We start from the raw sequence: 14,248 nt of genomic DNA on the forward strand, positions 1-14,248 counted from the left end.
CTAAGTTTCTTCAAATGTTCTGTTGAACATGGTGTATATGTTAGAAAAAGGGAGAAACAATGGAGATATCTTGATTATATGTCTATACGTTAATGATTTACTTGTGACTAGGTCTAATCTGAAGGAAATTGAAATGCTTAAGGACATCATGAATTAAACATTTGAGATGATTGATCTAGGAAAGCTCACATATTTCATTGGGATGGAGGTCACAACCACTGTAAGGGGTATGCTAATGCATTAGAGGAAATATGCTAAGTGTAACACCCTCTAATCCCCTTGTTTATTTTAAACTTACATCAGAGTGATTATACGCATATTCAAAGAGAGCATTACAAAAATATTCCAAGACTACATATCTCCTCAATAACATATGTCACGTTCTCAAACTTTAGATCAAAATATTTCATAAAATAATCATACTTCATCTTTTATGCATTGCACAACGGAAATAAATAGAATCATCAAAAAATCATCTTCCAGACATACTTCAATAAAAAAAATTCAGGAAAGAAGTATAGGCATTATGGCCATCCAAAAACGTCAACTCCATGTAACTCAAGTTTATAAAAGAAAGAACCAAAAAGAGTTGTCAATTACTCTCATCAAAATAATTTATTAAACCACGTCCCCCAATGTTACATACAGAGCAATTGACCCTCATACTACTAGATAACTATCTAAATAACAGTATATAGCTCTCTGTCTACTTCTCATGAGATGCTCCACTAGCACCTGTACCTGTACGATGTCGCATAGAACATCATTCCAACAGAAGGGTGAGAACTTCATCATATAATTAAGCATAATAACAGGTAATGAAAGAACAATACAGAAGTTTACATTATAAAAACTTTCTCTTCACAATAATACTTTCCTTACTCATTATTTCCAAAGACAGTTCTACTTAGCAACTTTGTTCCACAATAAAATATCTTTAACAAAGTAAACGTCATCCAAACTTTTACTAACAACATCATTCACAGATATTCACCAACAACAACTATCACAGTTCTTATATCTCTTCCATCACATAGGACCACTAAAAAACGTGAGACTCAATGTGTGACTCTAATGCACATGCATGTGGTACCGATTGTTAACCTTAGCGGTATCACCGCGTTCACACAGAACAGTTAACCACCAAATAAAGTCTATCAGACTTCCAGAACTACCCCGGTTTAGGGACATTCTCTAGCTCCGCAGTAACTAGCAGACATACCTCTGTCACCGGGTTCTGGAACATTCTCTAGCACCGCAGTAACTAGCAGACATGTCTATTGACTGTATGAAGTGTATTTGTGCAAACATCTCAACTCTATACATGCATTATATAGCATATTTCTTCATCACTTTCCATAATGAAAATCTCATCATATTTGCTCAAACAACACTTCAACCTGTTATCAAATAATCACATTTGCAAAACAGCAATACAACAATTCTCACTTCATCAACAACCAATTCCAATAATTCATCTTATTGAATTCAAAATATTCATTTTCACCAATTCAAATAAATCACCATAATCCATATATCCAAAATTCAAAAGAGTACCCAAATTAAATAACAGATACAGTAATAATTTTCTGAAAAACAAGTACAGTAATCCGTTTTCTGAAAAACAGCAGGCACATCGGTCACTAAAAACGATCTCCAGGACTCATTATTAAACTAAAAATTACGTTCTTTACACGCATAGAAAGCTGATTAAAACCCATACAATTTATTAGTTTACCAAATTTTCATTTGAACCTTAGAACTGGGTGATATCAGACCACGAAGTTCGCTGTCCAGCACAGAAACTGACAGAAACAGCAGGTACATCGGTCACTAAAAACGATCTCTAGAACTCATTACTAAACCAAAAATTACGTTCTTTATACGCCTGGAAAGCCGATTAAAAACCCTACAATTTCTTAGTTTACCAAATTTTTATTTGAACGCTAGAACTGGGTGATATCGGACCAAGAAGTTCCCTGTCCAGCACAGAAACACTTCTACCTCAAAATCATATTTTGAAAATTCCGAATTCAGGGTTCCTAGGCATGGCTCTACATCAACCTATCATCATACTACAATTATAGGATAAAGCTCACACCCTTACCGTGATTGATGATGAACCCTAGTTCTCTTCCTTTCCTCTTTCTTCTTCTTTCACGCGTCCTCTTCTTTCTTTTTCTTCTTCTTTCACGCGTCCTCTCCTTTCTTTTCTTTAGCTGCTTCCCCATCCTTATTAAACCATCTAAACCTAATTCCTCAAGGGCTAAACTAAAAATCCTAAAATTTCTCCTAGTCCTTGTCTCTATTTTTAATCCTAACTTTCACCCCCTAACTCTCTTCCATTTCATAAAACACACCCAGCATCACAAAAAAATATTTTATTTCATTAAAGTATTATTATATCACCTATTAAACCACCATACATATAATCTTAATTAAAATAAAATACCAACATTATTTTAATTAAAAACGGGGTGTTACACTAAGGATGTAATAAAGAGGTTTGATATGAGTGGTTGTAATCCAGTTAATACACCTATTGAGCAGATCCTCAAACTAAACAAAAGAGGATACTAGTGAAGCTGCATATGCTACTTTGTTCAAAAAAATTGTAGGATCACTTAAGGTCCTATGCAATAGTAGGCCTGATATAAGGTATGTAGTAGAAATCATTAGCAGATTCATATGTGTACAGGCAAAAGGGTACTGGGGTATTTGCAAGGAACTTTAGACTATGGTGTTTTGTTTCCTTGTTCATCCGAAGTGCAGGAAGCAGAATTAATAGGATACTCAGATTTTAAACAATATGGAGAGTTAGATAAAAGGAAGAACACTTCAGGCTTTGTGTTTAAATTTTGTGGTACATGAGTCTCTTGGAGCTCATAGAAACAACTTGTGAAAGCATTATCATCTTGTGAGGCTGAATACAATGATGGGTCACTTGCAACATGCCAAGCAATGTAGCTGGATGAACTTTTGAGGACTTTGCAGATTGAAGCACAAAAATCTGTGTTTGTTTGTAAATGGCTTAATTGCACTTTTTCATCCCCGATGTTAGCCCTATGTGCAATTTGAATCCCCTTTGTATAAAATGAGCGATTTTAGTCCCCAAACTTTCAATTTGTGCCAATTAGGTTCAGCCGTTAGTTTCTGTTAAATTCTAAACGGAATATTCTTATATGAATTCCTTTTTACTAATTACACCACTAAAAATGACACATTAGTAAATAAATAAAAGAAGTTAAATAAAAAATGAATTATACCTAAGAATTTTTTTTAATTAATTCTAATCACTCTTCTATCATCTGCATCCCATCATGTTCGTTATCTTCTTTTTTTTAAGACCCAAATGCTGAGAGGGGAAAACAATCGGAGAATAGAAGTGGCACGATCCTTACGAGGAAAGCCATTGGAGATAAAAAGCGGCACCAGTTCCTTACTTCGTTTTTCTTTGCACTCCAAAGTTTCAATCTTTAACTCTATATCTTCTTCATTCATTATGTTACCATTCATCAATGCCATGAAGAGGCGCTATTGTTGGTATGCGGTCTTATAGTTCTTGGATCTGGGTTCTTCAAATACAAAAAATAAATGGCCCCCATTTTTCTGCTTTTTGAACCATCTTTTTGGAATGGTGGTGTGTCTCGGCGTCTCTAGATCGAGAGAAATCCAGACCGAAGAGAGAGAATGAGGTTAAAAGGGAAAGGATCTTGGACGCACAGCAAGGAGAGCAGCTTCATGCGAGGTCGTGCGACGGCGGAGTGGAGCAGTGATTCATGGTTCCAACTTGATGGTGCGATTTGGAGGTTCACAGAGTTGATCTCGGTTGAAGATTGGGGAAGATTGGCCCAGTTCCAATTTCTCTTGTTCCACTTTGTTTTTTAATTACATTTTTAATTGGGCATCTGATCTGTTGGTTTCCGTGGTGGTTGTTGCCATCTGGGTAAAGGGAAGAAGTTTGTGGGGTTGGTTTCTGGGCAATGGAAAGAGGTTTTTGGGGATGAACATGAAGATGAAGATGGGGGATGATGTCAGATTTATTGTTCTTTCTGGAACTTTTTTTATATGGGTAGAGAAAGAGGAAAAGTTGATTTTTGTTTCTGAAATTTCTATAGCTTCTTGTTGTTTTGTTGTTGCTTCTGAAACTTGTTTCCAGATTTTTTTGTTGTTGATTCATTGGAGATGAAGATGGAGAGTGATTAGTGATTTTGATGATTTGATTCGATTTAAGTTAAATAAATTTTTTTTATTTTTTAGGATTTTAGCTAATTTTATTTTTTATTACGTGGAGTCCGAGTGGCATCTCAGTTGTAAAATGTGCCAGAGCCATGTCATAAATGAGTGCCACGTATGTAAATTCCGTTTAGAATTTAACGGAGACTGACTTGACCTAATTGGCACAAATTGAAAGTTTGGGGACTAAAATCGCTCGTTTTAAACAAAGAGGATTCAAATTGCACAAAGGGCTAATATCAGGAATGAAAAGTGCAATTAAGCCTTTCTAGATAACATTTCTACAATCAATTTAGCAAGGAATCCAGTTTCTCATGGCCGAAGCAAACATATTGAAGTGAGGCTCCACTTCTTGAGAGAACTAGAGTAGGAGGGAAAGTTGGAACTGGTTTACTGTCCAACTGAAGAACATATTAAAGCGCCTTCACTAAGGCATTAAGGACTGGTATATTTAAAAAATTGAGAAAGGGCTTAGGTGTTGTTTCCCTTAAGAGTTTGAAATAGGAGGGAATGTTGAGATGTAATTCAAAAGTTGATTGTGTTGTTAGTTTTACAATCAATAAGAGATCGAATAATTCATTCATATAATCTCTATCACACAATAAAATCTCTCTCTCTCTCTCAAAGTTTCTCCAACAATCAGCTAGTTCATATTTATTTGATTAATTTGGTTCCCTTTATCTTAAATCACGAATTAAGTGGAGTCATTTAATAAATTCCAATCCTCAAGTTCAAAAAATCTTAAATCAAAAATTTGGTTCACTAGTTCATATTTATTTGATTAATTTGGTTCAGTTTAGCATGTCGAGTTCATTGTAGTCGTCCCTGTGAATTTCATGGGTTTTGACAAAAGGGATGTTTCAATTCCTTATCCTCTTCTTAAATTAGATTCTTCTTAAATTAGATTTATTTTGAAGAAGGAGAATAATCTGGATATCTTTTTAATGTGTATTAGATTGCATTAGAAATTTAAATTTGCTTGAATGGAATGGTGGAGTGGAGACGTTAAAGAATGGCACTGGCAGTCTGGCAGAGATGATTTGAAGAGAGAGAATTGGGAAAAAAGATAAAAGGAAATGCATCTTTTCAAAAAAAGTGTTTAATTACTAATTACCCAAGTGTGTGAATTTTTTAATTTAAGAAGTGAAGGGTATTTTTTGTCCAATAGAAAATGTGTTAAGTGCTAACTTACTCCTTCACAAAAATTTTTTTTTGAGAACTAAAAGATTTTATTGATATATAAATTAAAGAAGATCATGAGAACAATCCTCTCATGTGGATAAGTGGGAGTAAGTTAGCAAATCCATATATATATATATATATATATATATATATATATATATATAAATTAGATGAAAGACTATTAATTTATGTAAAGTTATAATTAAAATATTATATTAATTAAAATTCTTATCAACACAAACAATTGATTTGTCCTCGAAGGATAGCTTAAGTAGTAAGAGCTTATGAACATATGAGTTTGGAAGAGGGAGATACAGGGATCAACCATGGAGGGTTGTAGTTTATCTTTTCGATGTAGAAAAAACATTTACAATTGATTTGACTGTTGCATACAATTATTGAAGGATGAAATACTCTAAAATTCCAAATTTATAAATGGAAAATGATTATAAATATAGATAAAAAAGTATAGATTTAATTTTTATATATCAACCTGATGATCCGAACTAAACCCATCCAAGTTAAACTGGATCAGTTTGGTTTGAATTTGCCAAAAGTTTTATACAAAACTGAACCGAATTGATGAAATTTAATTAGTTCTGATTCCATTTTTCCTAAAAACAATCTAATTTATGATCACCCTGACCCGAACTAAACCCACCCAATTTAAATTGGATCACTTTGGTTTGAATTTGCTGAAAGTTTTATACAAAACTGAACCAAACTGATGAAATTTAATTAGTTCTGATTCCAGTTTTCCTAAGAACAATCTAATTTGTGATCACCCCTGCTTTTAATTATGTATCATTGAAAATATACCAACACGTTGTTTCTCTATGTGCTAACTTCTTTCATTTTTCTCTCAACATGCACAACTTTAAATACAAAAGATTAAATTACACTCTAGAGGTTTCTCTATATGAAACATAATTATTTCAAATTTACTCAAATATTTCACTTCATCCCATCTATATCATGTAACACTACTAAAAATTAATGAGATGCTTTGCTAGGGTTTCTAAACCCAAAGCCGCTGGTCTGGACGTCCCTAGGCGCGACAAATGTCATACACTATATACAATCGAGAATCTTGGAGGAAATGAATAAGAAGATGGCGATGAAGATCAGGAGGAGAGAGAAGAGGCCTCTCGAATTCAAGGTCCTCAGTCTGATGAGAAGAAGTGTCATTTTCATTAATGGCATCTCTAAGGGTACTTCTTGCTATCAAATCAAATATCTCTTTTCACAATTTGGAAGGATCTCTAGCGTAATGGTCCAAAGAAGGAGGCAGTTTGAGAGGCAATGAAGATTCGACTTCATGTGTATGGCGTTTAAGAGGGACTCCTGCAAAGTCTTGAACAACCTCGATGGTGTTTGTATTAGTTGGTCATTTCTTGTGGTCTCAGTTGCAAAGTATCCATTAGTAATGGGTATGAAGGTTGTTGAGGACTCTCGGAAGGCTAATTCTACAGGTTAGGGTTATCAGAGTTCTTTTCCGCGATTTCTTATGAAAAGGATGGTAAGAGTCACTTTGCAGGTTCGACAAACGAAGAAAGTGTGGAGTTCTTCTAAATCAATGTCCTTGCGTGATGCTCTATTGAGGAAGTTGAATAAACATTGTTTGGCTTCCAATTCCACGACAGAGGAGATCTTTGAAATGCAATAATATAAGACAAGAAATGAGGATTTGAATTGTGTTCTTGTAAAACTTTAGTTTTCAAACGATTATAAGTTTTCAAAACGTTTTCGCAATCGTTTGGTGCAACAAATAAAGGAGTAGAAAGATAAATGATAAAGACACAGACGATATATCCTGGTTCACTCATAAGCGTCGGGGCTACGTCCAGTCCTTGGCTTAACCAAGATTTCACTAAGCAATACCAAAGACTTCTCCTACACCAAGTATTAGACAAGACTTCTCCCAACCAAGTATTCGACATGACTTCTCCCAACCTAGTATTCTACAGGACTTCTCATAACTACGTATTATTAAAGACTTCTCCTTCACGAAGTATTATACAAGACTTCTCCTAACAATATTTTTCAAGATCGTTTACTTCTACAAGGTTCTCTTCCAACAAGAGGGATACTATAATATTCAAAGCACAAGAACTACAAAGTATTGGATAAAATTTGACTTTTGGATATACTTTGAGTTCTAGATCTAGAGAGAGTGTTGGATAAAGATTTGACTCTTAGGAATTTCTCTCAGATGGCGTGGGGACTTTTCTTTCTTACTTGCTTGATGAAGATTTCTTATTCAGATAGAAAGTGATTGTTCTTGAAATTCTTGCTTCTGAAAATCTTCTGGTCTTCATTTTATACTTCAAGTGCTTCTAAGGTTCGTTGATAGTTGTTGGAGTGTATGGAGCACTTCAAGTTCTAGCCCTTAGATCAAACAATCTTCTCTTCAGGTGCATTAAATGTGTTGTGTCCTTTGACTATGACTTGTTGCTGCAAAATGTATCTTGTAAGCCGGTAGGTAGAACGTTGAGCTTTGTTCCGGTCTTTTTGTGAGAGAAAGAGGAAACTTGATCATGACAACGTTGTACTTGTTTCCTTGATCATAGTGTTTTCTAGAGTATCACGTGATTCTTTGCATTTGACTTTCTCCTCAAGAATGTCAGAGAGATTTTTCCAATTTGAAGATGACGCTCTTTCTCTAGACATTGCTTTAATTGGCCAGCTTTGAGATAGACAATGAAAATCTTCATTGAGTGCAGTCTTCTCTTGGGCAGACGATCTAGCAGATTTGACTTTTTCACTTGTGCAGACTGTCTTGTAGCTTTGACCATTCTTCTCTTGTGTGGGCTGTCTTCTGGCATTATCTTGAACTTAATCATTAGACAGTGAGGGATGTGAGTCATAAGTGTTATTTCCTGAAATATAATACACATGAAATTTTTAATTGTTACACTTAAACTCTTGAAATTTTTATCATTCAAAATATGATAAACGATGTATCTAGCGTTTAAACATAACAATGTTATTGACTTCTAATTCACGGGACTGTTATTTTAGGCAAAGAATCCCAAACGTAGATCTGTTTCTTGAGATTACTGGTCTTGAATGTTGTAAAAGGCAACACTACCCTAAAGTGTGGAGAAAGAGAGGCTTTCTTGTGTTCATTTATGAGGCTCTGGAAAAATGGGAACATTTCATCTAGATTATTTGAGGATGAAGATTTACCTTATGTATATGCGCGGGTGAAGTTGAGGGAGGGGAACAGATACTAGTTGACCTCTTATGACAGCTCTCTGTTCAATGATGGTCGCAAGGGTAACTTGGTGATTGTCATTGGTGAGGCATGGGTGCCTACAGCTATGGAGGTTTCAGGTCATGCCGAGCATGGCAGATGGCAAGGGATTGATGAGCTGGTGGGTGTTGTTGGTAATATGTCTTTGTTATCGCTGAATGCATGTATCTAGCTAGGCCTTAATTATATTTTTTCGGGTCGCGAATCTGGTTTGGAGGGTTCCGTGGTATGCTCTTGGCTTTGGATTTTATTTGCAAGAGAAGATCATTCCATGTGTCGGTTACGATCACTGCTTTATTGAAGTCGCCAACTTTGAGGTGGATGGTTTGATTGGGGATGATAGATTTTGCAGGATGCAAACAATGACTACAATTCTTGTTAAGTGAGCATGGATTATACTGGGTTTTGCGTTTCTATGAAAACAGGTTGGTGTAACGCCACGATTTCTCAAGGATCCCTAGTAACCAAAAACCCAGTAAAATGTTTCGCAAAAAATTTAATCATCATAAATAAATCTCATTAATGAAAACTTGTTCAAAAACCTTGGCCAAACCCAGCCATTATCCAAAGTGCAAGAGCCAAGTAGCCCAAAAGATAAATTGCTCCTTGTGCTACCATGCAGGGCAACACACAAGAGACTTATTCAAAAGATTCAAGAAAGTACATAACAAGACCCCGAAGCAAAACTAGTTGATCTACTCACTACTTAAAGATACTAAGCAACCGATACCACCTAATTAGGTACACCCATATAGCAATGCCCATGCCGACGATGAGTCGACAGTTGTTGCGTTCCGGTTCTTGTTACTAAAGACTGATTTAAGCGCCCACACAACACACAATACAAATAGAGAGAGCCAACTTCCAAAAGAATTTACCAAGAGGGAAAGACATGAAAGTATATCATGATGCCAAACAATATCATCATCAATAATATAGGGATCACTAGCTACTTAGTATGTTATCACAAGTCCACAAAAAATAAAATGCTAGCATCTCCAACCCTAGTTCTTAGAGGTGAATTTTTAGGCGAAGAACTACGAACCAGGTTCTTAAGCATTGGAGAATGTTGATGTGGAGTTCTTAGTTTTTAAACTTAAGAACCAGTTCTTGGCTAAGTAACTTTGCTTTGCTTTATGAGTTCTTAGCTTAAAAATTAATTTTTTTTCTCATCCAAATTAATTGTTTTTTTTTTGGTACATCAGAAAGATAAATTGCACCCGCTAAGGATTGATCCCTGAACCTCTCCCACCCAACCCAAATCTCCCATAGCTCTTACTACTTGAACTATCATTCGGGGACAAATTAATTGCTTTATGAGTTTTGCTTAATGGAAATAAAAAATATAAATATTGTGGTGTTGTTGGACTAGGGGAATAATGTTAAGAACTCAAAATTAAGAGCTCGTGATTGAAGCGAGATCTGCATCAGTTGCTTAAAGCCTATGTGACATTTCAAATTCACATGAATACTGCTGCTAAGAAGTAAAAGTTAAGATGTTAGATCAGGGAGATAGGTAGCCTTTGATTTTCTAACTTGGTTGCCATAATATGCTTTGATCTTTTTAGCCATAACTCAACACATTCTGAACATTGAAAAAACGGTGCCAACCCTTTTAATTGCGTCAGATCGAGTTAGGTGGCTGACTTAATGTAGCAACTTAATGTTGCAGTCATTTCCACTCTTGTATTTTAATGCGATAAGGAAGCAAAACTTAAATTTTTGGAAAGAAAAGGAATAAAAATATAATATGAGAATGAGAATGGTACGCCATCTCCTTTTTCTCCATTAAAGTAAATATGAAAAATAACTCATCATCAATCATCATTCCTTCCTTCATGCAGAAGACGAAGCAAAAGTTGTAATAACATAAGAAATGCTCAGATAACTTCATTCATTTCATGGCCTTGTAATACATGTAAAATATTACTCCCTCCGTCCCTAATTATAAGCTAACATTGAGACTTTTTTTGTGTCACTAAATATAAGCTAACCTTGCAAAAGTTAATATTTCTTTCCATATTCACCCTTGCATTTATTGGTAGTGGAGCACCACCATTAGTAGTACAATGATGAAAAAGTGTTATCATAAATAGGAGTAAACATAGAAAGTTGTACATTTTTTTTGAAAACCAATGCATCAATTAAGGTTTTCTTAATAAGTGTGATTTTTACAACTTTAGCTTATAATTAGGGACGGAGGGAGTATTAGACACGTGTAAATTATATTAGCACGTGGTTAGTTAGGCAGTTAGGATTAGTTTTAGCTGCACTTAGTTTGTTAGAGAATTAGTTACAGTTTGTTAAGCCTTAGTTGAGTTGATTAGCTTTTGTATAAAACCTCATTCTTGATCAATGAAAATCACTGATTCAGAATCTATCAATTCTCTTCCAATACCTTGTATGAGTGTAGAGAATCTCTCATTGATTTGTGGCATGCACTGCCATGTTATTAAACTTAAGACAATGAAAATCTTTAAAAGAACCGGCGTCTTTCCTTTCTTAACTCTCACTCCCCTCTCTAATACCTATATAAAAATGTTCCGCTCACTCACTTCTTTCTGCACTGGATCAAATCAATTAGATGGTCACTGGGAACATATTAGCTTAATTATTGGCTGCTCTGATGCCGCCACAGAGTTTAAAGTCGAGCCTTTTCGCTCTTTTCTTTCACTTAATGGTCCATTTAGTGGCTTAATAATTGTCTTAATCGCGACTATTTATGGCGTGTGCTTAACTGTGTAACCAAGGATATTCATCGGATAGGGTCACTCCTGAGGCTTAGCGTCCTGCCGTCCTCTATATATAAGAACCAGGTTTGGGACTTTCAAACTAGAAGGCTGCACCTATATTTTGGATTCATCGATCGATTTGGTTGGCTTGCCTTGTTCTGCATGCATTTGGATTCATGTTACTCCATCCTCCATCCGTTCCTAATTATAAGACCTAATACAAAAAATTGCGCTTATTAAGAAAATATTAAATGTGTCTAATTAGTGTGTTGGTTTTTTAAAAATGTATAAATTATTTCATATTTACCCTTTGTTATTTTCTCTCACTAATAAATGGTAGGTGGTAATTAAAACTTTGGAATTGAAAACACACCATTAATGTAAGGGTTATATATGGAAGAATAGAATACTTTTTGCAAGATTATTGTTAAAGGTCTTATATTTAGGAACTAAAAAATTTTAAAACTAGGTCTTATAATTAGGAAGGAGGAAGTATGTTTTTTTTTTTTTTTTAAGTTTGGCTTATAAGAAAACGTAGTGGTATGAATTTAATTCAGAGAATATGAAATAATACAATAGCAACTGGGGAAATTAGAACTAGAAATGACATTCATACATGAAACAGCTGAGACAAATGTCATCGTACACGAACACCATAAATAAAACTCAGAAATAACTATGAAACAAAGGGCTGAAACAAGAGGAGTCTCGCATAAGTGGAGCCCTCGTCACCCTCTTTTATTCTCTTTAGGTAAATTCTTCCGCATGCTATCCGTTTCTTCACCACTTCCACATAGTACTTCAGAATCACTTGATGCTGCAATTTGCACAACAAAAATCAACTCAGTAATTTTTTTCTATCTTTTTCCTAATCAAAGTTATTACAACAAATTAATGATATTCACATGAATTAAAAAATAATTCCTTCAACATTCACTTTCCAATTTACATGAGATTCAAATGAATTATAGTAAATTGATAAGAGTATTTGTGGAGGGAAGTATCTTACTTAGCGCAGTTGGTGGAGGTGCTGATCTTGTATGGGATGTTGACACCGCACTTACCGGGGAGGGAAGCAGCATTACCAGCATTGAAACGAGGGAAAGAGCCAGCGGCGGACTTCAAGCAGTTGCAAGCGGCCCTGCGGTCAGCGGTGGAGCTTGCAGCGGAGTTGACCCTCCTCACTCCGGCACAGCACGGTGGAGATGGACCAGCACCGCCCTGAATGTACGCGGTGCAAGGAATCAGGGCGCTCGCAATCGCTCCACACGTGATAGCAGCCTCCGCCATGGGTGCTACCACCATGCTCAACACCACAAGAGCACACACAAACTTCACGCTAGCCATTTGCTTAGTTTAAAGGAAAACACAAAAAACAAATTGCAATGTATGTATTTGTATTTGAGTTGCTTGGTGTGTTCAAGTGGTGAAGTGTGTGGGGTTTATATAGAAGATTGGAGCATGATGGAGTGGTGAGGTTGGAGAATGCATGGGTGGCCATGAGTTTGGTGTTGGTTGTGGTGAATTTAATGCAGTATGGTACGCCTTATCATCTTTGAGCACCTGGCGTAATATCAGACGTTGGATCTACTGCTCTCGAATATGGTTGGATCGGATGATAAGGACGTTGTCATAGAAGTCAACATTGTAGTTTGTATTTACACGTACACGACAAAAGTTTTGAATGCATAGTTGCCTGCCTTACTATTTTCAAGTAAAAGTAGAGAGTTTCACTTCTGCTGCTCTATAGTGACGATACCGAACTCCAAACGCCAGTGGGCAACTATACCATTATGATCATGTTTCGTTTATTTATTATTCAAACGACTTTGATAGATTTAGTTGGAGTTGTGGAAATTGGACCTACAGTAATTTATGGGAATTAAGGATAGCCCCATGACCATGAGATACATTTATTCAAACCTTAGAGCATCTTTATCCATCACACTCACTAGAGTGTCTACACTTATTTTTTACAATTCCTCATAGTGCCACATCATCTAAACCATTTTACTAACTTTTTACTTCAACCCAAAAACTCTTAAAAGTTTATCTAGTAAACCCCACATTCAACCACACACTTTATATGATAAAATGATAAGCAAATATAATAATATTTTATAAGAACATATTTCTGAGAGACACATGAGAGAGAAGTTTTTACACTACCACACTCAAATTAGACATGGTGGAAGAACCATTTCTCTCAAATGGTATGAGATACTAATGAAAGAATCTCTTTGGTGTGAGACACTCCCATTGGAGATGCTCTTAATTTGGAGTGAATAGTCATTATGTTCTCTCAAATATCACTATAAGAAATTGGTTATTAGGGTCAAAAGTCAAAAGTTTGTGCATCGTTTTAAATTACCTCAAGCGAACTTATGTATAATATCATTCTCGTGGTCGACGCTATGAGAGGGGAATCGTTGCCTAATTTGAAGCTAAGAGAGGGATATTGTGACCTAATTAGTTTGTGCTAGACCGCTAACTTAGGACCTATAAATTGCTGCAAAGAGTAGTTATACGTGAACATATTCAAAATCTTTCTGTACTAGCGACATATTACATTTCAAACCGTCACAAACTATATTATTATACACGTGCATTTTGTGGCGGTTATGTTTCGCGTGGTTTTTTAAAAATGTAACCAGCTTTGTGCCAAGTGTCGCGGCTTGTCGAGAACCTTGGTATATCTATTAATCTTTATCTGTTAACAAACGATCAACATTTCATCTTTTTGATCCGAGACATTTTCGAGCCTAATTTAGACTGCATATTTCAAACAAGTTTTCAAAGCTCTATAGTTTCCTAAATTCAAAATTAAAAGTTAATCTTGCTA

At 35.5% G+C, this 14,248-nt stretch overlaps 1 protein-coding gene across 1 annotated transcript; it reads right to left on the reverse strand.

Moving 5' to 3' along the window:
• Positions 1 to 11,928: 11,928 nt before the first annotated feature.
• LOC130749552 (non-specific lipid-transfer protein-like) lies at positions 11,929 to 12,839 on the reverse strand. Its single transcript, XM_057602927.1, has 2 exons — positions 12,416 to 12,839; positions 11,929 to 12,223 (listed from the first exon to the last, which is right to left on the reverse strand). The coding sequence occupies exons 1-2, from the start codon at positions 12,751 to 12,753 to the stop codon at positions 12,214 to 12,216; spliced, it is 348 nt and encodes a 115-aa protein (XP_057458910.1). The 5' UTR covers positions 12,754 to 12,839; the 3' UTR covers positions 11,929 to 12,213.
• Positions 12,840 to 14,248: the final 1,409 nt, after the last annotated feature.

Source organism: Lotus japonicus, chromosome 3 (assembly GCF_012489685.1).
Source record: "Lotus japonicus ecotype B-129 chromosome 3, LjGifu_v1.2".
Lineage (NCBI taxonomy): Eukaryota > Viridiplantae > Streptophyta > Magnoliopsida > Fabales > Fabaceae > Lotus > Lotus japonicus.

Coding starts and splice junctions, on each gene's coding strand:
- LOC130749552 (XM_057602927.1), bottom strand. CDS start 12,753: ATGGCTAGCGTGAAGTTTGTGTGTGCTCTTGTGGTGTTGAGCATGGTG.